General features: G+C 43.4%; 1 protein-coding gene across 6 annotated transcripts in view; it reads left to right on the plus strand.

Annotated features, from left to right (window-relative positions):
* Positions 1-24,460, plus strand: part of MAD1L1 (mitotic arrest deficient 1 like 1) — a 301,718-nt gene that overhangs the window by 12,999 nt on the left and 264,259 nt on the right. For all 6 annotated transcript variants that reach the window (XR_015745184.1, XM_087942214.1, XM_087942215.1 and 3 more), the window contains exons 5-10: positions 2,839-2,963; positions 4,062-4,143; positions 4,301-4,431; positions 4,836-4,950; positions 5,855-5,898; positions 20,294-20,380. Coding sequence is in view for 5 of the 6 variants with exons in the window: in XM_087942214.1 (XP_087798340.1) it covers positions 2,839-2,963; positions 4,062-4,143; positions 4,301-4,431; positions 4,836-4,950; positions 5,855-5,898; positions 20,294-20,380 (584 nt within the window). In the remaining variant the exon portion in view is untranslated. The remainder of the gene's footprint in view (positions 1-2,838; positions 2,964-4,061; positions 4,144-4,300; positions 4,432-4,835; positions 4,951-5,854; positions 5,899-20,293; positions 20,381-24,460) is intronic.

A 24,460-nucleotide genomic window follows, 5' to 3' on the forward strand; every position in this document is an offset into this window, starting at 1 on the left:
ATCCATCCATCCATCCATCCATCCATCCATCCATCCATCTCCGTATCCTATCTCTCATATATATTTTTTATTTTATTTATATATTATCAATCTATTTCTCTTTATCTATCATCTATCTATCATCTATATCATCCATCTCTCTCTCTCTCTCTCTCTCTCTCTCTCTCTCTCTCTCTCTCTCTCTCTCTCTCATCCATCCATCCATCCATCCATCTATCTATCTATCTATCTATCTATCTATCTATCTATCTATCTATCTATCTATCTATCTATCTATCTTATGGCAAGAAGGCCCGAAATCGGAGATAAATGGCAAAGCGGAGCGAAGACGTCCCAGAGCGACTCCGTAATTGCTTTACGATGAGAAAAGCTAAAAAGCTGCTTCAGATCTTTCTCCCCCCCCCAGCCCGCCTGTAATCTAGGTTTGAAAACTGGCTTACCGGCTCTGTGCCAAATGTAAGGCCGTCATCGTTGCTTATCCGTGGCGGGGAGAATGTGTACAAGCTCTCTTTTGAAAGTGCACGCAGGGAGGAAATGTCCATTCATTTGCATCCCTTTGATGGGGTTTTTTCTAGTGGCGCAGGCGGCCTTTGAAAGTTTTCTCTTGCAAGGCCTTTTAGTAACTAACAACATTGGGAGGAGCACTGAAGGGAACAAAGAACGGGCTCCTGTGTGTTAAAAAAAATATCTGGATTAATGTCGTTGGGTCTCATGTACATTTTAGCCTTTGATCGGAAGTTTATTTCTTCGCCACTCAGCCCAGAATCCTCAAGAATCAGAATCTCAGAATCTTTGTTTCCACAAAGACGAATAGAATAACCAGAGTTATTATTGGAAGGGAACTGGGAGGTCTTCTAGCCCAACCCCCTGCTTAGGCCTATACCTATACCATTTCAGACCAATGGTTGTCCAAGCTCTTCTTAAAAACTCAATTTGGACATTGCAGTGAACACGTATATAAAAAATAAATGCGGGTAGTCCTCGCCCTACGACGACAATCAAGGCCAACATTTTTGCGGCTCAACAAGACAGTTGTTAAGTGTTAACAACCGTTCTTGCCACACTGGTTAACCCTCAAGTTGTTAAGCTGGTAACTCTAGTTGTGAAACGGATCTTGTTTCCCCGTCATCAGACGGTTGCGAAAAGGGATAACGTGACCCCTGGGACACACTGCAACCGTCCTAAATGTGAGTCGGTTGCCGAACGTCCAAATTTTGACCCCATGATCCTTGTCAACTCATAAAATATTTCTAGGGTCTTTTTAGAGTTGCCAACAGAAAGGGAGAGGGGAAACAGGTTTGAAAGAACAGTGCGGCAGCTTGGAAACCGAAAGTGCATTCCATACATAGTTTTTCAAAGATAGTTTCTAGGTGACCAAGTGTCTGCCTTGCAAAATTCTAACTGGAGAGCATGATTGATGACTCTGGGCTATGGATGGGTCTCATTGGAGAATATGAATTACGATACACCCAGAGGGGTGGGGGAAAACCAGGGTCAAGGGTGACAATTGAATGATGTGCCTCAGAGTCAGCTACACCCAGGCAGTGCTGCACATTTTAACTCCCAGTAAATCCTTTCGAAGTTTTGGAAATTTGGCTCGAGACTCAGATTTAACTGGGGGTCACTACCAGAATCCTGACAATCATGGGTTTACTGCAGCGGTTATTAAAAGTATGAAAAATTGCTTTTTTTCACTACCTTTACAATTTTGTAATGACCACTAAATCAACTCTTGCGGGTCGAGGGCTGCTACGAGATGGGCAGCCAATAAACAAATCGATTGGATAAATCAATAAATCAATTCAATAAATTCCATATAATGGGGATGCAATGGCCATAAGTGTGAGAAACTTTTTTTTAGTGCCGTTATAACTTTGAACGGTTACTAAACAAACAATTATAAGTTGTGTTAAAAAGGTCCAGATCAGAGTCATTGGGTCTCATATTCATTTTAGCATCTGATCAGAAGTTTATACTATTTTTATTGACTTGTTTCCTAGTATGATTTGATTGTTTCTTGTACCCAATGACTATGATTGACTGTTTCCTAGTAGGATTTGATTACTTATTGTACCCTATGACTATCATTAAGTGTTGTACCTGATGATTCTTGACTCTTGACGAATGTCTCTTTTCTTTTATGTACACTGAGAGCATTTGCACCAAAGACAAATTCCTTGTGTGTCCAATCATACTTGGCCAATGAAGAATTCTATTCTATTCTATTCTATTCTATTCTATTCTATTCTATTCTATTCTATTCTATTCTATTCTATTCTATTCTATTCTATTCTATTCTCTATTCTCTATTCTCTATTCTCTATTCTCTATTCTCTATTCTCTATTCTCTATTCTCTATTCTATTCCTATATTCTATTCTATTTTCTATTCTTTCTATTCTATATTCTGTTCTATTCTTATTGTACCCTATGGCTATTATTAAGTATTGTATGTTATGATTCTTGACTCTTGATGAATGTCTCTTTTCTTTTATGTACACCGAGAGCATTTGCACCAGAGGCAAATTCCTTGTGTGTCCAATCACACTTGGCCAATAAAAGAATTCTATTTTCTATTCTATTCTATATTCATTGTATCCTATGACTATTATTAAGTGTTGGACCTGATGATTCTTGACTCTTGACGGATGTCTCTTTTCTTTTATGTACACCGAGAGCATTTGCACCAAAGACAAATTCCTTGTGTGTCCAATCACACTTGGCCAATAAAAAGAATTCTATTCTATCCCTTCACCGCAGGCTCTGCAAGGAGTCAGTTTGAACAGCCGGTGAGAAGCATGTATAACAAATAAACACCGACTATTGCTTTCTCTCTCAGACCATCAGCTGCTTGAAGGGAAAAGTATCAGAGTCACAGTGGAACACGATGAACCAGGAGACGGAGATGAAGAAGCAGCAGTCCCAAATCCAGGAGTTGACCGAACAGGTGGACGCGCTTCACAAGTAAGCAGGCGAGCAACCACAGGCGGGAATTCGATTCTAAAGTCTTTAGTAACCAAGCGTAATCCAAGGAGCGCAATCGGCAGAAAAGGTAGCCTTGAAAATGGACAAACCTTGGAAAATGTGTACATTTTTTAAAAAAACATCCAACTGTTGTGGCCTGACAGCCGCTGGACCCTCCAACAGCTGAATCAGGAGGAGGAGGAGGAGGAGGAGGAGTGGGAGTCAGGGTCAGCATCAGTGCAACCTGAGAGCTGCGAGGGAGAAGAGGGAATGGAGCTGGAAGAGAGAGAGAGAGAGAGACAGACAGAGGCAGAGCCTGGGCCATCTGTTAGCTCTCAGATGGAGAGTCAACAGCCCCCAGGTCTGGAGATGGCTGATGAGGAAGAGGAGGAACAGCTGGGTCTAGTGCCTGGTGCAGAAGGCAGAGGAGAGGAGAACAGTGGAAATCTATGGGCTGGCCCTCGGGACGGGAGCTCCAAGGGGGAATGGAACTGAGAGAAAGAGAGAGAGAGAGAGAGAGACAGAGCCTGGGCCATCCGTTAGCCCTCAGATGGAGAGTCAACAGCCTTCAGGTCTGGAGGAGGCTGATGAGGAACAGGAGGAACAGCTGAGTCCAGTGCCTGACATGCAGATACACAGAAGGCAGAGGAGAGGAGAGCAGTGGAAATCAATGGGCTGGTCCTCGGGACGGGAGCTCCAAGGGGGAATGGAACAGAGAGAGAGGGAGCCTGGATTGTCCGTTAGACCTCAGATGGAGAGTCAACAGCCCCTGATCTGGAGTGGCTGATGAGGAACAGGAGGAACAACTGGGCCCAGTGCCTGATGTGCAGATATACAGAAGGCAGAGGAGAGGAGAGCAGTGGAAATCTATGGGCCGGTCCTTGGGACAATAGAGCCACTGCTGCTAGCAAAGCCTCACCCTAGCTCTGAGGATAAAAGGCAGGGGGCAGAGATGAATAGGTGTGGCAGACAACTATTAATCTCCCCTGCCAGACGGAGAATCCCCCTGAGAGAAGCCTTGGAGTTCAACTGAAGTCCACCCATCTTAAGCCCCCGCGGTGTGCAATAAATGGATATTTTATCTCCCCCTTTTAACAGAAAATGGCAAGAGGCCATTCAGCACATCCAAGTCCTTCAGGCAAAAGAACAGCTGATGTCCAAGAAGGAGCAGAAGATTCAGGTGAGACCTCTTAGGCCCTTCCTCCTTGGCGTTACCCGGAGGTAAACTCTCCCCCCAGCTACCCTGAGGAAAACACCCAACGCTTTACTCCTTACTTCACCGTGTAATCCTTGCTCGGTTGTCTTCTGAAGGTTTTTCTTGGCCCCGTTTTCTCCAGGATCTCGAGCAGAAGCTGTCCACGCAAGAGCAAGACGCGGTCATCGTGAAGAACATGAAGAGGAAGCTGGCTCAGTTTCCCCAGATGGAACGGGAATTGCAGCAACTCCGGGAGGAGAACACCTACCTTAGGTAAGGAAAAGGAAAAGGGGATATCTTTTGGATTTGTCTGTCCGTGGGTCAAGATCTGCTTTCTGTTCCTCACCTCCCTCTTCTCCTGGGGCTTTGTTTTTGCCACCAGTCTTTGGGGAATTCTGGTTGGGGAATTCTGGGAATTGGAAGTCCACGGGTCTTAAAGTTGCCAAGGTTGGACAATCCCCTGGTTTAAAGTTGGGGGTATTTCAAAGGCCATTTCGAAGAGGACAGAATATTTTGATCCAATTGGACTTCACTGTCAGGGTGACGACTTAACTACGAGTGTTTTTCCTACTCTTTTCCTTCATCCCTACCTGTATTAGTTTTACACTTTTGACACAGTCCAGCGAAACCAATCAAGTTTCTCTTCTAACCAAGAGCGTTTTTTGGGGGTTTCCCAGGGAAATGAGAGAAAACAACGGATTGCTGAAAGAGGAAGTCGAAGGGCTGCAAAAGAAACTTGAGAGATTCGAAAAAGTCCAGGCAGAACGGGTCACTTTGGAACTGCAGAACAAGGTAAAAAAAAAAAAATTCGCCAAGGCTGCACACCTCTTTCCTAATTCTGCTCTTAGGTGTGAATAAGAGTCTGTGGTTTCCCAGCCTGAACGCAGATCGTCCTCTGCTCAACGACCACAATATTTATGCTGTTAAGTGAGAGACTCACCACATGAATTTTGCCTCGTGTGACGGCTTTTCTGGCCTCCGTTGCTAAGCGAATCATTGCAATGGATAAGTTGGCGATGTGATAAGAATGGTGCGTCTCAGAGTCAAATAGGATTCCAGCACTTAACCCCATTTAAATCATCTCCAGCCAAACTTCCAAAACTTCAAAAGGATTTATTGGGAGTTAAACTGTCCAGCACTGCCTGGGTGTAGCCGACTCTGAGGCACATTGGTTCGCCATCATGGCGATAGGAACTAGGAAGTGTTATTAAGATCTGGTAGTAGGGGAATAATAGTAATACAGTCTTATTAAATAAGTTGACAGTGTTGTGGGAATGGATTGGACCTTAATGGATCGGTCCTTAAGTGAGTTGATACATTCCTATGGGTGGGTTTTTTATTTATTTTGGGGGTGTTTTTTTGCTCTAAACCAGGGGTGTCCAACCTTGGCAACTTTAAGAGTTGTGGACTTCAACTCCCAGAATTCCTCAGCCAGCAAAGCTGGCTGAGGAATTCTGGGAGTTGAAGTCCACAACTCTTAAAGTTGCCAAGGTTGGACACCCCTGGTCTAAACCGACCCCCCCAAAAAGTTCATTTCTTGCAAAATGGTCGTAAATTGGCGTGCATCATGTATAGAACACTGCAACTGGTTGTAAGGTGAACTGGTGTGTGTGTGTGTGTGTGTGTGTGTGTGTATAGTAATTGTCTTGTTGGAATTTTTTTTAAACCAGCTTTCTCTTCTTTTGGTCCTTTTCAGAAACTTCAGGAAAAACTGGACCAGAACGCAGGCCGAGATATCAGGTACGTGAAAAATGGTGGGGCAATTCCAACATGTCCATCTTTGTTTGTTGGTTTGCTGGGTGTCTACAGGTAGTCTTCAACATACGACCACAACTGCGTTAGCGAAGCGAAACATTTGCGTAAGTGAATTTTGTCCCATTTCAAGACCTTCCTTGCCACTGTTATTAAGTGAATCAACTGCCGTCAGTAACACGGTCGTTCAGTGAATCTGGCTTCCACATGGACGCTTGCTTGTCAGAGGGGGATCACGTGACCCCCAAGACACTGCCACCGTCGTAAGTGTGAGTCAATTGCCAAGCGCCTGAATTTTGATCATGAGACCCAGGGATTTGCTGCAGTGGTCATAAGTGTGAAACATAGTCCGTCATAGTCTGTCACCATTTTCAGCACCCTTGTAACTTTGAACGGTCACTAAAGGAACTGTTGTAAGGCAAGGAGTGTCTGCATCTTGACTTCCTCTCCATTGGACAATCAGCTCAGCCTTCAGTCAGGAATATACAAAACGTTAAACAAAACACCATTTCAATTGAAATTCTGCTAGGACTTCTGATGCCCCTTGAAAAAGGTGATTTATATATTTCAGGATTATAGTGTTTAACTCATCAAAGTATTTTCTCTCTAGACTTATAGGAATAGTTTAAAATAAGAGTAGCTTTGGTGGAATATTCCTATTTTTTAAAAAATAAATTTTTATTGAATTTGACACAATTAAAAACACAAATATAAAACAACACAACAAAGCAACACGAATAGAATTTTTACAATGTTGTGACATCTACTTTCTCAGCTTTTGTTAACTATCTACCTCTGTATTTGTATATGTATTTATTTTTTTTATATTATTCTTTTATTCTTGCTGTCCTATCATCCAACCAATTGTACCATTTTTTCCCCAGACTGCATAATATTCCTTCTCTTCCCTCTCTTGTAATTCCAACACGAGTTTTGCCATTTCTGCACAATCCATAATTTTCTTTATGATCATGCTGTCTGTGGGAGCGCTATCTAATTTCCAACTTTGAGCAATAGCTGCTGTTAGAATGTGGATATGAGGTATTCCATTTCTTTTTAAAATGTTCCTCTGATTATCCCTAGCAAAACATTTCCAGCTTAAATTCTATTTGAAATCCAGTAATTTCTCGCAACCATGTTCATATTTGAGTAAATTTTTGCCAATCTTGCTGGTGCTAGGAGAATATTCATTTTTATGGTTGCTCTTCTTCCTACCATTGATAATTGCAGGTTTTCCCATTTCTCCAAACCCAGTTTAATTTGTTGTTGTAGCCTTATATAATTCTTTTCTTTAATTGTTACACATCTTGCTGTTAAGTATATTCCCAGTTATTTTACTTGTAGGTGTCAGAGCTCCGATAGTTACCTCCATTTAAATTACGAGTCTCTAGCCCGATTTTCAAAGCTTAAAAGAAGATTTATTAGGAGTAAACATGCCGTCACTGCCTGGGTGTAGCCGACTCTGAGACACATCATTGTCACCCTTGACCTTGGCTTTCCACCCCCTGGGTGTGTCATAAATCATATTCTCCAACGAGACCCATCCATAGCCAAGAGTCATCAATCATGCTCTCCAGTTAGAATTTTCTGCAGCAGAAATTTTGGTCACCTAGTTACTATCTTTGAAAACATTGATGGAATGCACCTTCGGTTTTGCAAGCTGCTACACTATTCCCCCTCCCTTTCTGTGGGCAACTCTAAAAAGACCAGAGAAATATTTTATGACTTGGTTGTAGGTCTGTCTTATTGGTCAGTTTGGCTTTCTCCTGCACTTACCTGGTTTGGTCACTGGCACGTCTTTAAGACGGTTGCAACATCCTGAGATCATGTGATCACCTTTTAGTGACCTGCCCTGCTGGCTTCTGCCCAACAAAGGCAACGGGGGAGCCCGGATTCACTTAATGACCACAGCGGTTCGCTTAACAAACCGTGGCTTAACCACTTCGGCTTCCGACAAGCCACATCGAAGCCGGATATGCTTCCCGCCGCAGCAAACGAGGTTGCAACGCTGGGCCCAACTCGCTCAATGAGTTGCTTAGCGACAGAAGCTCCAGTTTCCAACTGTGGTCGTAAACCGTCTGTGGATTTTATAATTGGGGGAAAAATGTTTCTATACAGATTGGGGTTGGGGGAGTTAAATGTTTTGGGGCACCGAAGTTCCATCTGACAGCCATTCCTTGAGATATTTTTCAGTTCCTCATATTAGTATTTTAATGGGGTAATATTGCAGTGGGAGAGGAACGGCACAGAAATTTGGCTCGCTACAGATAATTAAGTTCTTCATTTGAGTTTGATGGAAAAGACGAGCAAGGTGTCTGATTGTGCAGCAGAGCAAGCCCTGTCCTTCTTTCCTTCCTTCCTTCCACTTTCCCCTTCCTTCTCTTTCTTTCTTTCCTTCCTTCTTTCTTTCCTTCCTTCCATCTTCCCCTTCCTTCTCTTTCTTTCCTTCTTTCTTTCCTTCCTTCCGCCTTCCTTCCTTCTCTTTCTTTCTCCCTTCTCTTCCTTCCTTCCTTCCTTCCTTTTCTCTCCTTTATTCCTTCCTTCCCTCTCTTTTTCTTCTTCTTTCCTCCCTCCCTCCCTCCCTCCTTTCTTCCTTGGAAGATAACTTCAGAGTTCCCAGCTCTTTGTGTCACAACTAATCCATTATGATTTGCGAGTCTGGCGAAATGTGTATACTGTATATACATATACATATATTGCAGATGTTCATTATGAACCAAACAGATTAAATTGTTCTAAGCCTTCTGTCTACCTCTGAGGAATAATACTAAAAGCCTTGCTTGTCTTTTGATGCTCATAGACCTTGGAGACCTTGGAGGTCATCTGGCCCAACCCCCTGCTCGAGCAGGAGAGTCTATTCTAAATATTAACCTCTACCCAGAATCGAACTCACAGCCTCCTGATTGTGAGGTGAGAGTTCCGCCTCTAGGCCACCGGAGCTGCTCTTCTATCTCTCTCTATTATTATTATTGTTGTTGTTGTTGTCATGAAAAAATCATTTGGCTTCGTGTTCCTTGTATTTTGAGGGAGATTGTGTAGCATGCATTAATTAATAACTATTTCTGTTTTAGTTCTTTGGAAATGCCTCCAATAGTTTGGCAGCGTAAAAGGGAGAAGGGCCATATCGCTGTATGCCTATTCTCGTCTGTGTCTGTGTGTGTGTCTGTGTGTGTGTGTGCATGGAAATTGTATTCATTTAGGAGTTATATACCTGAGCAAACCACTGTCCAATTATCCAGGTTTCCTGTTGCATTGGGGTATCATTGTTCCTTAAATAGCCGGTTTGGTGACTTCGCTTGCAGCTTTGAAACTTCTTGCATTGGTGATCATAGGGAGGCCTCTTGTTGACAAACATTGTCAAGCTACTGGGTTTCTGGAGAATTGACTCTTTTTGAGTCGAGGGCGAGGGGGTTTGCCAGCTCGTCTAAAACCTGGCACCAGAGGATGCCAGCTCGGCTGTTCGGCAGTCGGTGTGTGCCCATCAAACCAGTCATAAAAAGACATTTCCCAGGGTAAAAAGGATGCGAGCATCTCCTCCGCGTTCTGTTTCCAGGCTTAGAGTGAGACAAGACGGAAGGCAATTTTGCTGCCGTGGGTCGTTTCCTTCACCGCAGAGCGAAGTCGATTAACGATCTGAGCGGAAAGCGAAATTCGCCTGCCCCGACGAGAGGAGGCCCGTTGACCCGGGCAGGTTTTCAGGCGCGCCGACATTAGGATGAACAACTTTCAGGGTCCTTGGCGGTTGTTTTCTCTTCTTCAATAGAGAACAGATTTAACAAGACTTGGAAGGGACCTTGGAGGTCATCCAGCCCAACCCCTCCGCCCAAGCGGGAGACCCTACACCATTTCCGGCAGAGGGTCAGTTGTTGGCCTCGTCCTTGTTTTTGAATTGTCGGGAGTCACACACCTGTGATTCCGCCCACCAATGGCACAAACCAATGAATCCAAATGCTGCCTTGGGCCCTCTGAAAGGCAACCTTCCATTCAAACCTCCTTCTCCCTTTCTCCAAGCGTCCTTTAAGATCCTTTTTGTGTGGGTTTTTTTTTGTCCCTTGTATTTCACACCCTTGTTTCCGGGGTGACTTTTAAGAAGCTTATCCGAAGAGGGCAGTCTTCTCTCCTCTAGAAGACAATGCCCTTTGGAAGAAGCTTCAGGGCTCTTCGATTTGAGATTTCCCCTTCTTTCCTGTGGAACAATAAGCTTTGTATCCCCACGTATGGAAACGAGACAGCGTTTGTTTCTTTTCAGAAGCTCTGCTATCTGGAATGCTTCCATTTACTGACAATTCTTGCCAAATTAATTTTATTTAATTATCTCCTAAGGCTAAGCTTGAATACATTTGCGTGGAATTTGCCACTGCTCTCTCTCTCATGAGCGAAATGGAGTTAATATCCTTGTTAAAATCTGATTAAAACTAAAATTGAGTTTTTTGAAGTCTGATTATCCCATGAAATGGAATTTTTAAACCTAATTACAAACGGATTTGCATACATTTTTTTTCCTTCCGTGCTATTGAAATGAGAAGCGGGGGGGAATAAATTTATTAATGAAATCCTCCCCACTGTCTCCTTTGGGGCGTAATGTGATTGCAGGTGGATGGGATGCAGAGAACAAGTAATATCTCCACTTCTAATATGTCTCTCTCTCTCACTCTCTCTCTGTCTGTCTCTCTCCTTCCTTCCTTCCTTCCTTCCTTCCTTCCTTCCTTCCTTCCTTCCTTCCTTCCTTCCTCCCTCCCTCCCTCCCTCCCTCCCTCCCCCCCTCCCTCCTCCCTCCCTCCCTTCTTCCTCCTTCCTTCCTTCCTTCCTTCCTTCCTTCCTTCCTTCCTTCCTTCCTTCCTTCCTTCCTCCTCCTTCCTTCCTCCCTCCCTCCCTCCTTCCTCCCTCCCTCCCTCCTCCTCCCTCCCTCCTTCCTCCCTCCCTCCCTCCTTCCTTCCTTCCTTCCTTCCTTCCTTCCTTCCTTCCTTCCTTCCTTCCTTCCTTCCTTCCATCCTTCCTTCCTTCCTTCCTTCCTTCCTTCCTTCCTTCCTTTCTTTCTTTCTTTCTTTCTTTCTTTCTTTCTTTCTTTCTTTCTTTCTTTCTTTCTTTCTTTCTTAAGAATCCTGACCCAGCCTAAGTTTTAAAATGACCATTAATAGAATTTTCACAGACTTTGGTTAAACGTGAGTGGCATTCATCCTTCTGGATCTTTTAAGCCTATTGCAGGATGGACTATACAGGTCCTCCCTGACTTATGCAAATGTATGTTGCTAAGTGACACATTTGTTAGGTGAGATTTGCCAGCTAAAAACTGAAGGACGCCAGCTTGGCTTACAAGCTTTCTCGCCATGGTTGTTAAGTGAACCCTTGCCATTCTTATGTCAGTAACATGGTCGTTAAGTGAATCTGGCTTCCCCATTGTCTTGCCTTGTCAAAAGGCCACAAAAGGCAGTCACCACCAAGCTCAGAGGGCACCAAGGAGCCCATAGTCCTCCTCAACTCTACGAACCCCACTCCTTTCTAGCATGGATGATGTTATCTAGTAGGGTCATGGAACAGTCTGCAAGAAAACCACCAAGCTCAGAGAGCACCAGGGACCCCACAATTCCTCCCCCACCTCCTTTTCCTCCCCCCTCAACTCCTTTCTAGCACTGATGATGTTACCTAGTTGGGTCATGAAAGGAAAACCACCAAAGGTCAGCACCAAGGACAGCACCCACAGTTAAACCTGAACTACATATATTATCTTCCATTGGCACAGAGAAAGCATTTTTGTTATCTGCATCTTCAGGATGCTCTCTGAACTTGGTCATTTTCTTGTGGGTGTTGACCCCACTGTCATTTACTGACCTCCCTCTGACCCCGAGCCATATATCAACGCCTTGGATTGACCCTTGGGGTTGATGTCGACTCCTTTGGGGAACCCTAGTTTAGACTGACAGCTCATCCGTTGGTTAGGATGCATGTCTTAAAGGATGAAATGCATATTGTATATTTCAGGTTTAATGCATCAGTGCAATTTTGTACAAACCCAGGGGTATCTCTCTCTAATTACCTTAAAGTTTGAATGATATTCTCTTCCAGCTCTTAACTCGTAACATCAGGAAATTTAGGCAGCATATTTCTTCCAGCAAGGTCTAAAGCAGTTTTTCTTTTTGGTTTCTTTCGTGATGTCTTCTCTATGATTCTGCCTTGGCTTCCATTTCTTGTGTGCATGTGAGAATTGGGCCCGAGAAATGACAAATAAGTTGAAAAACAACAACAGTTCCCCTAACTGAGAAAGCTATATTTTGTTCCATTTCAGAAAATGTAGGTTACCCGTTAATTGTAATTGCCCCGTGGAAGTAGCAAAAATATCTAAGCTTGAGTTCAAAATTTTTCATTTCAAAGGGTAATTATGTTTGCTGTGAAAAAGCAATGAGTAATTTGTATCTTATTGATGAACGTAATTATAGTAGCATAAAGTACAGACAACATTTATTACAACAATTCATTTTTGACCTATAAGATAATGTCACACATGACTGTGCTTGTAAGAGGTGTAATATTCTACTTATATCTGTTTAGTTGTAATGTCCTGTGAAGAATCAAATTATAATTGAGTTTTAATAAAAAACATGGTTTTGTTTTCTTTTTTCAATTGTATTCCTGTCAGTTTCTTGTTTGTGCACTATATATCCTAGAGGAGGGAGGGAGGGAAGGAAGGAGGGATGGAACGAAGGGAGGAAGGAAGGGAGAGGAAGAGGGAAAGGAGGATGGAGGAAAGAAGGAGAGAGAAGGAGGATGAAAGGAGGATGGACGGGAAGAAGGAAAGAAAGAGAAGGAAGGAAAGGCAATGGAGGAGAGAAGGAAAGAAAAGAAAGAGGAATGGAGGAAGGAAGGATGAAAGGAAGGGAAGGAAGGAAGGAAAAGTCAGAAGAAGGGAGGGAGGAAGAGAAGGAGGGAGGGAGGAAAAGAGGAAGAAAGACAGGATGGATGGATGAAGAAAGGAAAAGAGAAAGGGAAGGAAAGAAAGAAGGAGTGAGTGGTGCGGTAGCGTACAGATGGAGCTCTTGCCTCACAACCAGGAGTCTGAGTTTGATCCTAGATAGAGGCAGATATTTCTCTCTCTCAGCACAATGAGAATATGTCTGGTGAACAAAACTCCGTATTGGCAACAGGAAGGGCATCTGGCCAGTAAATGCTCAGCTCCATTCAATTGCCCAGCCTCCACCCTGAAAGAGATTATGGGGTTGTTAAAGAAGATGAAGGAAGGAAGGAAGGAAGGAAGGAAGGAAGGAAGGAAGGGAAGGGAAGGGAAGGGAAGGAAAGGAAAGGAAAGGAAAGGAAAGGAAAGGAAAGGGAAGGGAAGGGAAGGGAAGGGAAGGGAAGGGAAGGGAAGGGAAGGGAAGGTCTTTCCTTGGAAGGCAAGGGTGGCCTTTTGCCTTGAGTTCTGAAGCTCCACACGGCCAGAGACATTTAACAATTGTGTCATCCTTCAGCGGAAACCAAAGGGAAGCATTCAACCCTAGAAATGATCAAAACTTCATTTCCAGCAGCCACGGCTGTATTTATTTGAAGTTCAGGCAGCCCTTTCCTCCCCTAGCTAACCAGTTCAAAGAGGGCATCTCACTAATCAGGAAGACGCTGCCTGCCTCCCTGGGGTGGCCACCACCGTTTTAATTGGATCTGGGGCGGCTTTGAAGTTCCTCTTAATCCTCCTTGAGCTACAGAAGAGCCTTGGAAGGCAACCCCTCTGAATCTGACATTTCTTCATTTTGTTTACACGTGTCTAGGGAGGCGTAAAATTCATTCCCCCCCGCTCCCTCCAACTTCTTAAGCTGAGTTTGCGGGGAAGCTTCAGGAGAAAGCGAGAATCAAGATGGAAGATGGCTCTAAGTGTGTGTGTGTGTGTGTGTGTGTGTGTGTGTGTGTATGTGTGTGTGCAGGCAACTTGTGTTGTGACTATCATTAAGTGTTGTACCTGATGATTCTTGACTCTTGACGAATGTCTCTTTTCTTTTATGTATACTGAGAGCATTTGCACCAAAGACAAATTCCTTGTGTGTCCAATCACACTTGGCCAATAAAGAGTTCTATTCTATTCTGTTCTGTTCTATTCTATTCTATTCTATTCTATTCTATTCTATTCCTATTCCTATTCCTATTCCTATTCCTATTCCGTTCTGTTCTATTCTCTCTTCTCTTCTCTTCTCTTCTCTTCTCTTCTCTTCTCTTCTCTTCTCTTCTCTTCTCTTCTCTTCTCTTCTCTTCTCTTATCCCGAGGAAGTGTTTGAGAATTCATTACCAGCTGGGAATGAAAACACTTCCCAGCGTTGCAATAAAACAAGACTTGTTTTTAAAATAAGTGTGTGCGTAATTACGGTCTAGGAAGCCTTAGAAGTCAGAACAGGAGATCCTCTTCTAGTCCCACGAAGCTCCAAAACCCTCTACCAGATCCTGCCACCAGAATCTGTCCGTAAACCATGACAATCAAACTTGCAAATTGTCTACGTTCCTGTACCTTTGGTTGAGCTGGCAATAACTGGTACAGCAAACGAACATCAGGGCTATCCTTGTTAAAGATGTCTCCATGCCCTCGCCATGCCCCCTGTAGCTAAAACAAATAAGAGGGAGTTTGAAATGTTATCTAATTTAATACAACCTTAGAGGTTCCTCATTTAAGGCAGCTAGCTGTCTAATTGCTGCTGAGAGACACAGGGGATTTAAATGGTTCTAAATAGTCAGGAGAAGAATGCTTAAGGATTTACAGGAAGATCACATTGAGATTTAAAAGAAATAAAAATAAAATTCTACTCGATACATGATTTATATTTGAGACCATGCTGAAAAATAATGTAATATTCACTCCTGTAGCCTGCTATCATCCAAAATTTGTCATTTTGATCTCTCTCTCTCTCTCTCTCTCTCTCTCACACACACACACACACACACACAAATCTATTTATCTGTCTCTCGATCTGTCTGCTATCTATCGTCTGTCTACTCTCTGTCTCTCTATCTGCTATCTATCAGTCATATATCATCTATCCATCTATTCATCCAACCATCTATCAACCTATCTATCATCTCTCCCTCTCTCTCTCTTTATCTAATCTATATCCATCTATCTATCTATCTATCTATCTATCTATCTATCTATCTATCTATCTATCTATCTATCTATCTATCTAATATATCTATCTTATCTATCTAAAATTTGTATCTAATCAATCTATACCCATCCATCCATCCATCTATCTATCTTATCTATCTATCTAAAATTTGTATCTAATCAATCAATCTATACCCATCCATCCATCCACCCATCCATTTTTCTATCTATCTATCTATCTATCTATCTATCTATCTATCTATCTATCTATCTATCTATCTATCTATCTATCTATCTATCTAAAATTTGTATCTAATCTATCTATCTATCTATCTATCTATCTATCTATCTATCTATCTATCTATCTATCTATCTATCTATCTAAATTTTCTCCTGGATTTTGTGAAAATCTTCTCCAAGGTTACCTAGGTTACTATTTTGTGTGTGTGTGTTTTTTTTAAATCATTCCTTCCCTGTTTCCAATCTTCTTCTAGAGCTCCGATGCCTCTTTCCAATTTGCATTTGAAATTAAAATGCCGGGGATGTTGTCCCCAAAATAATTTATAGGTCCCAGTGAAAATAGAAGTTCAGCCTTTTGCATAATTGCATTCCAGCCCTTAATTTACAACGGTTGCGAGATTCTAGATTCAGATTTACGGTATCGTGACTGTGGGGTGTTTTTTTTTCTTTCTTTCTTTTTTCTTTTTGCTGTTGAGCCACTGACATCAGCTGTGTCTTCTAAATCACTAGTTGGTATGCTTGTGAGCAGGCCCATCCAGGCTGCGGATGGCGTGGCTGAACAATCCAGAAATCCTTTTTTTTTTTTTTTTTTTGTACATACTACCCAAAGCCAAGATACCTGCTTCCTGTGCCAAGAACAGCCCCTTAATTATGACTTTGATAGTTACAGTTATAGCGGAGAAAATTCCAGGTCTCTTGGGGGGAACTTCCTGTTCTAACAAGCAGAGACGTTTTGATCTCTGACCCAGCAGGTTTGGCTGCCAAGGACAGGCTATAAAAACCCCTGAGTGGAGGGAAAAGAGGCATCCGAGAATGGATTTAGGTATATAAGTCTTGAGTGCTAGTGCTATTATTGGTAAGTTATCCATAACACAATGGTCCCAGCAGTTTTCGATGTTCCATGCATTGAACAACGTTTTTTAACCATGATTCCTTCAACACACCACCAGTTGGTACATCTACACCACATTCTGAAACACGACAGCTCAATGTGTGGTGTCAATTGAGTAAGCCTTACAACAGACTTGCAAGTACTCTAGTTCAGGGGTCTCCAACCTTACAAGTACTCTAGTTCAGGGGTCTCCAACCTTGGCAATTTTAAGCCTGGTGGACTTCAACTTCAAAGCTGGCTGGGGAATTCTGGGAGTTGAAGTCCTCCAGGCTTAAAGTTGCCAAGGTTGGAGACCCCTGCTCTAGTTAGTAGCCCACCCGCCCTAGGAGGTGAATCTTCGGGTGCAGCCCTCTTGATCCCAAAGGTAACTCTTGAGCCAGGGTTTTACAGTTTTCCCAATTTTGGGAAATGTTTTCCAGCCCAATAACGAAACAGTAGTTCCTGTCATCAAGTTAACATGTATGTCACTTGGAGCGGTTTTAAAATTTCAGGATTATTTTAAAATGACAGCGCTTAGAATTAGCCATACTCCAAAGGATCTGTTGAGAGCTTTGCTTAAGTATGATTTATGTATTGTCCTGCCTAAAACTAATGATAGGCTAATGTGAACATGGAGACCTAATCTTTCCCTCTGTAATCTAAATGTTGCTTGCTCCCCTCATAATGACAAAGGAGACGCGTTGTCAGGAGTGCTATTATTGATGTAGAAAAATGCTTTCTGTGCTTATGATTCATTGGCTCAGTCAAAACAGGGAAACAGCAAATTTACTAACCCTTATATTTATACATGAATCATTTTATTTTGCATTTTGCATTTGGGGCATATTAAATGCCACATTCCTTGATTTTAATCGAAAGCCCAAGCAACAAAAATCTCTTCAGAAAGTCCACTTTGGAATAACCTTGAAAGGTTGCATCTCCAGAAATTGCAACCCTTATGTAGAAGCTCAGGCAGGTATAAATAAAACAACATTTGTCTGCGTACTTAATCGTTGTCCCTTTTCATATTTATAGCCTCAGTCGCCTCCCCTGCTAAACCCATGCTTGTTTAACAAGATTTATTTAGTAAACCAAAGTTGGCTTTGTTTTCCCTACATTGTAAGTGAAAATCAGACAAACTATATATCGATATTTACAGCGCTGGGGTACAAATTTTCACATTCTCATTTTTGCAGCCATTGAAAACCTCTGCATGCATATCTGCCTGCTTGACTGAACAAGTTATCTTAAAACTTTCTTTTTCCTTGTGTAGGAAATATATATATATAAAAGCGAAATACCACTAATGCGTCATCACAAAATCTCCAGAACTGTAAAGCCTACAAACTTGAAATTTGGCACATATCTTCCTCTTAGCTTCAGTGGCTCACTAAGAAAGGATTTTTCGAAATGACCATCAGAGCATTTAGACTCTTTCCTATATTATTATTATTAACACGCTCGGATGCTAAGGAGTTCTACTCCCCCTCCCCACCTGAAAAAAAGAAATCTCTTCCTAATGCAAAATACAAGCAGAGGAGAGGAGGTTCAGTTTCAGAGCACCAAGCAGCTTTAGTGCAGAACAGTTGAGCTAAGCCATGCCCAGGCTCCTTGCTGTCTCCTTGCTCACACAGCAAATACTGTTTCAGTTTCCAAACAGCCCTCAACTCTCTAACACACTGACAGGACGCTAGCCAGGTGAATACCGATGGATGCTGGTAGGCAGAGGCAGAGTTTTTTCTCCCCTTATTTTCCTCCCCCAAAAGTAAGCCCGACCACATTGTTTCATAGCAAAGTATGGGTATCCAGCTAGTATGCTATATTAGCTTGTCCTTATGTTCCTGGTGACCCTTTGGCTAATTTTAATTAGATGGGCTTGAATTCTACTATGGCTGACCCTTGAATTGGAGGAACGGAATTAGATGCAGGCAATTAAATCTCTCTAACCTATATATATATATATATATGTATATGTATATGTATATGTATATGTATATGTATATGTATATATGTGTGTGTGTGTATGTATGTATGTGTGTGTGTGTATATATATATATATATATATATATATATATATATATATATATATATATATATATATATATATATATATATATATTTTCTGAGGTTCTCGCGGCTTATTTTTTTATTTTTTTTTATGCTCAGGCTTGACGCTGCGCCATTTCAAATCTGCATACTGTTAGGAATGTAAGTCACCTAACAGTTGGGTTGGAAAATATATAAACCAGGATAGACATTTTAATACTGTCTCTAAGGGAATGCTAAAATTGTAATTGGATGTGGTTCCTCAAACGGCCATAAGATAGAGCCAGAAACCTGGGTTGTTCTGTCCTGTTGTTGAGAGTGTTGCCGTTCCTGCATTTCCCTATTGACTGTTGCTGATCATAGTTCTTCTTGGATTTGATGTAAGTCTGTTACTGAACTGTTTATGGTACTGGGCTTTGTTTTTGGATTATCCCTGGACTGAATACTGACTGCCTTAACCGTGTATGACTTGAACTGTTTGTTGGACTTTGCTTAACCGTTTACTGGAAGTAAAAAAACCTACATTTTACTATACAGTGTATCTGTGTGCTGGTTGTGTGTTATTCATCACCACTCTCACTACGTCTCCCTGTGTGCGCTCATTCTCCTCACAGGGAATTATCTCAACACATACATTTTAAACTAATTAACCAGTGCAATGAAGCTTCTAAGGACTTAAGTCCATTCCTTTCAATCACAAAATAAACTCTTGTAAACTGTATCCATCAGTGAGACAGAAACCTTCTGTGGGAATCCTTTGCAGCCTTCGGTTCAACAGAGGGCAGTGCTGCACTGGGTATAATAAAAAAGAACAGATGCTTCGGGGCTCCGAGCATGAATTCCCCCCCCTCCCCCCCTCATTTGCAGTGGGGAAAGGCGAGGATAATTTGGGCCTGCCGGAGTTTCAGGGGCCTGCGGGAACCGTGGCGGGCTTTTTTCCGCCGGCTGGAAACCTTTATCTGGATTAGCGGGGAAAATAAAATAAAATAAATCAATTACCTTTTAATTCTCTGTCTGGTTCTTTGCCTGCAGGGGAGTTTGGCAAGTGGTTGTTTACAAGCTGCATATTTCAAATACAATATCGGATCATCAGCCACAGCTGACATCTCTCACCTTGCTCCTTGGTGGGAACATCAGCTATCAATAGCTGACACGGCTGATATTAAGTGGGAGGCTTTGTCTAGCCCGCCAAGGGGAGATGGTGGGAGATCTTAACAACAGGAGCATCATCCAAGCATGCTTGTACCAGCCACGGCTGGCGTTTGATAAGGCGATTCCGGTCTCTTCCTATCTGATGGGAGGCAATTAGTTTTGAAACAATTAGAATCTCTCTTCTCCCCCCCCCCTTAGTGTTTTCAAGGAGAGAGAGAGAGAGAGAGAGAGAGAAGGAAGTCTTCCTTAATGAGCAGTGGATTTGCCAAGCTTCTGGCAAAAGGTCTTTGGAAAAAAGAAAAATAAAGAGAGTTTTGAAGTGGTGTGCCTTTCTGTTTAGGAAATCCTTCCTTCCTTTCTTCCTTCCTCAATCCCTCCCTCTGTCATGCATTCCATCCTTCCTCCCGCCTCTCCCTTTCATGCTTTCCTTCCTTCCTTCCTTCCTTCCTTCCTTCCTTCCTTCCTTCCTTCCTACCTTCCTTCCTTCCTTCCTTCCTCAATCCCTCCCTTTTTCATGCATCCCATCCTTCATCTCTCTCTCAGATCCTCCCTCCCCCTCTCCCTTTCATGCTTTCCTTCATCTCACTCAATATCTACCTACCTACCTACCTACCTGCCTACCTTCTCATTCCGACCTCCTTCCCTTCTTCCTCCATTCCTCTTTCATGCTTTCCTTCACATCTCTCACTTTTTCCTCCCCCCCTCCCTCCTTTCCCTTCTTTCCTCCCTCCCTTCCTCTTTCACCTCCCTCCTTTTCCTTCCTTCTTTTATTTGTCCTTTACTTCCCTCCCTCCTTTTCCTCCCTCCCTCCTTTTCCTCCCTCCATCTATCCACCCTGCACCCAAATTGTTTCAATATCCTATAACTGTCATTGATACATCTCCCTCCTTATCACCTTGTAGCCATCCGGATCTTTAGAAGAAATAGAAGAAAAAGCTGCTGTTTTTTTTTTTTTAACCCTTTAGCCTGCTCATTCTCCTTTATCTCTTCCCATTGTTCAGGAGTCCCGACGATGTCTCCCGGCACATAATTGGCCTTCAGCAACGGGAGCTGATCCTGAAAGAACAGAACGCTGCCATCACAAACAGGTAAAGGACTTTGTGTTTCAAACTGGGTTAATTGTCTCTCTGATGTTTGTCCCCAGCTGTTGTTGCTGCTGCTGGTTGGCTTTTCTGCCCAGTTGAGACAGAAGGGCGATGTTCTCTACTTCAGGTCCTCACTGAGCTCCAGAAACCTGGTTTAGAAAGCCAAGCAATTGCCTCCCTCTGCTTTTTTAAGTTGGGAAAAATGGGGTTGGGCCACGTCGATCTTGCCTGGGCTGGGCGTCATCCATGCTTCAATGCAGTGGTGGCGTTCAAATAATCGAACAACCGCTTCTCTGCCCTAAGGATTCCTTCCAACAACCAGTTCACCAAACCACTCGAAAAGTTAGCAACCGGTTCTCCGAAACCGCTGTGAACCGGCTGAATCCCACCACGGCTTCAATGGGAAGGTAACAATTCCCCACCAACCACCCAGGCGTTTAATTCCTGGTCTGTAATACAAAACGTTTCTCTTTAGTGCTTTAATTGGCAGGAATAACGTTATGGTTAAAAAGGAAAACGCTGCTTTTCTCCCCATTGCCTGTTCATCCCGGACACAATTAATTTAAACGTAAGAAAGGGAGAATTAAGTTTAAGAGATTTTTTATTTTATTTCAAAGGGCTAATGAGTGCAATGAATTGGAGGGGGGGGGAGGAGAGAGAGAGAGAGAGAGAGAGAAAGAGGGAAGGGGAGAGAGTAAGAGGGAAAGGGGAAGGGAGAGAGAGAGAACGAAAACGAGAACTAACTCTCAGAAATTCTAACTTTCAAGTTCTTCCCAGACACTGTCCAATTCCGCTTCTTAAATGCTAAGATCTCAGTTCCTCTGTAATGTTTTATTCTCTTTTAAGTGGCGACTGCATGCCTATATTTGAACTATGGCTTTATTTCAAAATTCCCAGAGTAGCATCCGGAACCACTAAAAAGCAAATTTTTATTATGTGATACATAAAAGATCTGATGGTCAGAAAAAAATTCATAAGACATTTACTTCCTTTCATGTGGACACGACTTGGAAAAGGACAGGTGGTGGTTGCAATTGAGGCATCCGGTCGGCTGCAACAATAAACCAGGTGGCCTGATCCGAGGTCCTGGCGTTTTGTTCCTTCTAAATGTACAGTCCAAGGACGGTGTTCGTATCTGGTATGAGATTTAGGAGCTCGGCTTAATTTTAGCACCCTAGACTGGCTTTTAGGAGAGGGAGACCTGTTTGAGCCATGATGGCGCAGTGGCTAGAATGAGTATTGCAGGCTAAACTCTTGCCCACTGCCAGCAGTTCGATCCTGACCAGCTCAAGCTTGACTTGGCTTCCCAAGGTCAGTGAAATGAGGACCCAGATTCTTGGGGGCAAGAGTTGACTCTGTAAACCACATACAGAGAGCTGTAAAGCACTGTAAAGCGGTATATAAGTCTAACTGCTAAGTGGGAAGGAAGGAAGGAAGGAAGGAAGGAAGGAAGGAAGGAAGGAAGGAAGGAAGGAGGGAGGGAAGGGCCATGGTGGCCCAGTGGTTAGAATGCAGCAAGCATTGCAGGCTGTTGACTTTGTAAACCGCTTAGAGAGGGCTGTGAAGCATTGTGAAGTGGTATATAAGTCTAAGTGCTAAGTGGGAGGGAGGGAGGGAAGGAAGGAAGGAAGGAAGGAAGGAGGAGGAGGGGAGGGGAGGGAAGGGCCATCGTGGCCCAGTGGTTAGAATGCAGCATTGCAGGCTGACTCTGCCCACTGCCAAGAGTTCGATCCTGACCGGCTGAAGGTTGACTCAGCCTTCCATCCTTCCCAAGGTCAGTGAAATGAGGAGCCAGATTGTTGGAGGCTAGAGGTTTACTTTGTAAACCACTTTAGAGAGGGCCGTAAAGCACCATGAAGCAGTATATAAGTTTAAGTGCTATTGCTAGCGCCCAAAACGTCGAGCTCATTTTACCAAACGCGATCCATCAAACATCCTTTTCATTAAGTTTCAGCATTGGAAGAATCCATTTTATTTTATTTATTTATTTTTTGGAGGGGGGGGTTAATGTGTGCTTCTAAAATACATTTTTTTAGCATCTTAACCTCGGTACATTTCTCTATGGTTTTCGTTTCATCCGTTGTTTAGGTTTGATCTTGAGGACATTATGTCCTAAAAGTACATTCCATCTCGGAGCAAGGAAACAGTAAAATTGACTGTGATATTCTGTAGATTTAGTGGTATTCCACGGCTTACGACTCCGGAGGGGGAAAAGTGTAATTGAGCAACTACCAAAGCTCCATTGTGATGGCAACCATGCCCGTTTTATACCAGCAAGCAAACAGCATCATCTTAATTAATTCTGGGTTATTGCTGCTACCCCTTTCGGCTCTCCAGGTGGGAAGCGTGCACATTTCCTTTTATTATTTGGTGTCCACTGTGTGCAATCATAAGTGATTATAGCGAGATGAACTTGCAAAGATCTGCTCTACTTCTTCCAAAGACGTGTTAGGAGCTTCCTAGCATGTTCTCGGCTGCTTTTTGGGTGGGTCTTTAAGGAGAACTTCACCTGAGGGGGAGGGTGGCATTTCCATGTAGGTTTCTGGATGCTACAGAAAACCAGTTTGGGTCGTCGATGGTCAGATTGCACGGTCATCCCATTGGGGTGGCCTGGTTTTTATTAAGTCCGAAGTGGCCTCTGTTTTGGCTTTGTGAAAACATCTCCTGACCCCTCACATGCCAGCCATAAACTGTTTCAACTCCTACCCTCAAAACGACGCTGTAGAGCACTGCACAGCAGAACAATTTGACACAAGGACAGTTTTTCCCCGAACGCCATCACTCTGCTAAACAAATAATTCCCTCAGTACTGTCCAAGTATTGAGTAAGACTGTATTACAGTGGTGGTATGCTACCGGTTTGGCCCGGTGCAGACGGCTGTGGAATCGGACAGTGGGGAAGAATGGGGGTCAGCCAGGGAGTCAGACGAGGGTCCTGCGTCCGATGCAGAGATGGGGCCAGGACCATCTGGGAGTAGGGTGCTGACTCCGGAGCCTCCAGGAGTCTGGCAGCAGCAAGGCAGAGGAGCAAGGGGAGCCTGTTCCCAGTGCGCGTGTGCACAGAGCTGCTAGAAGGAAAGAGCAGCTGAGATAAAACGGGCAACTCTGGAGTAAGTCTGGGAAATGATTTCCCCTCCCCTAAGGTATAAAGGACAGGAAAAGGTGAAGAAACCTTTGCAGGAAGCAAAGTCGTTCACTCTGTTCGGATTCAACCTTGAAGTTCTGTCTGGACTTTGTACTTCAGTTGGTTTTTTATAGTTCATTTGGCACTTTTGTGGTTGGGAGCAATTCAAAGGAGAGAAAAGTGGGTGCTTATCTCGAGGGACTGTTTGAGACTCACTACAGGCTGGGAATGAACATAATTCCCAGCACTGAAATAAAACGAGTTGTTTGGACTAAGCGTGTGCGTAATTACGGTCTCGGAAACCTTGGTCAGAACAGAGTCGCTGACTGTCTTGAATTTTGATCACGTAGTCGAGGGGGATGATGCAATGGTCATAAGTGGGGGGAAAGGTTCAGGTGTTCCAAATGTCCTTATTTAGACTTCCCACCCAGCCCTGTCCATCCATGTGAATATTGATAATAAACAGCGCTCTGCTCCCCGTTTCCTGCTGGGCCCTAGTTCGATTCCTCCTGCTTTGGACGGAGAATGGAATCAATACTATCCTCCAGCTCGGCTTCTTAAGTACATCTCTCTTCGCCTGCTTCAGAATTGAACTTTTATCGAATTAAAAACAAAATACGCAGCTTACAGTGTGGTGCCGCCCAGTTGGCATGCCTCGACCCATGCCAGCTGCCATTGTTAAAATAGGACTGTGATGGCGAACCTATGGCACGCATGCTGGAAGTGACACGCAGAGCCATTTCTGCCGGTCGTCTGGAAGAGATGCACTGCACATACGCCTCCCGACAGTCAGCTGATTGTTGGGTATCTGTTGCACATGTCCAGGAGGCCATGTGCTTGTGCTGCATTATGGGTGCAGCCGCACATGCACACACTTTGGGTACATGACGACGAAAAGGTCAGTCATCACTGAAATAGAAGATGCTTCCCGCATGATGAATTGGATCGAAACGGCTCTAA

Source organism: Notechis scutatus, chromosome 12 (genome assembly GCF_049901735.1).
Source record: "Notechis scutatus isolate UNSWTSFEM ecotype Mainland chromosome 12, rNotScu1.2, whole genome shotgun sequence".
Taxonomy (NCBI): Eukaryota; Metazoa; Chordata; class Lepidosauria; order Squamata; family Elapidae; genus Notechis; species Notechis scutatus.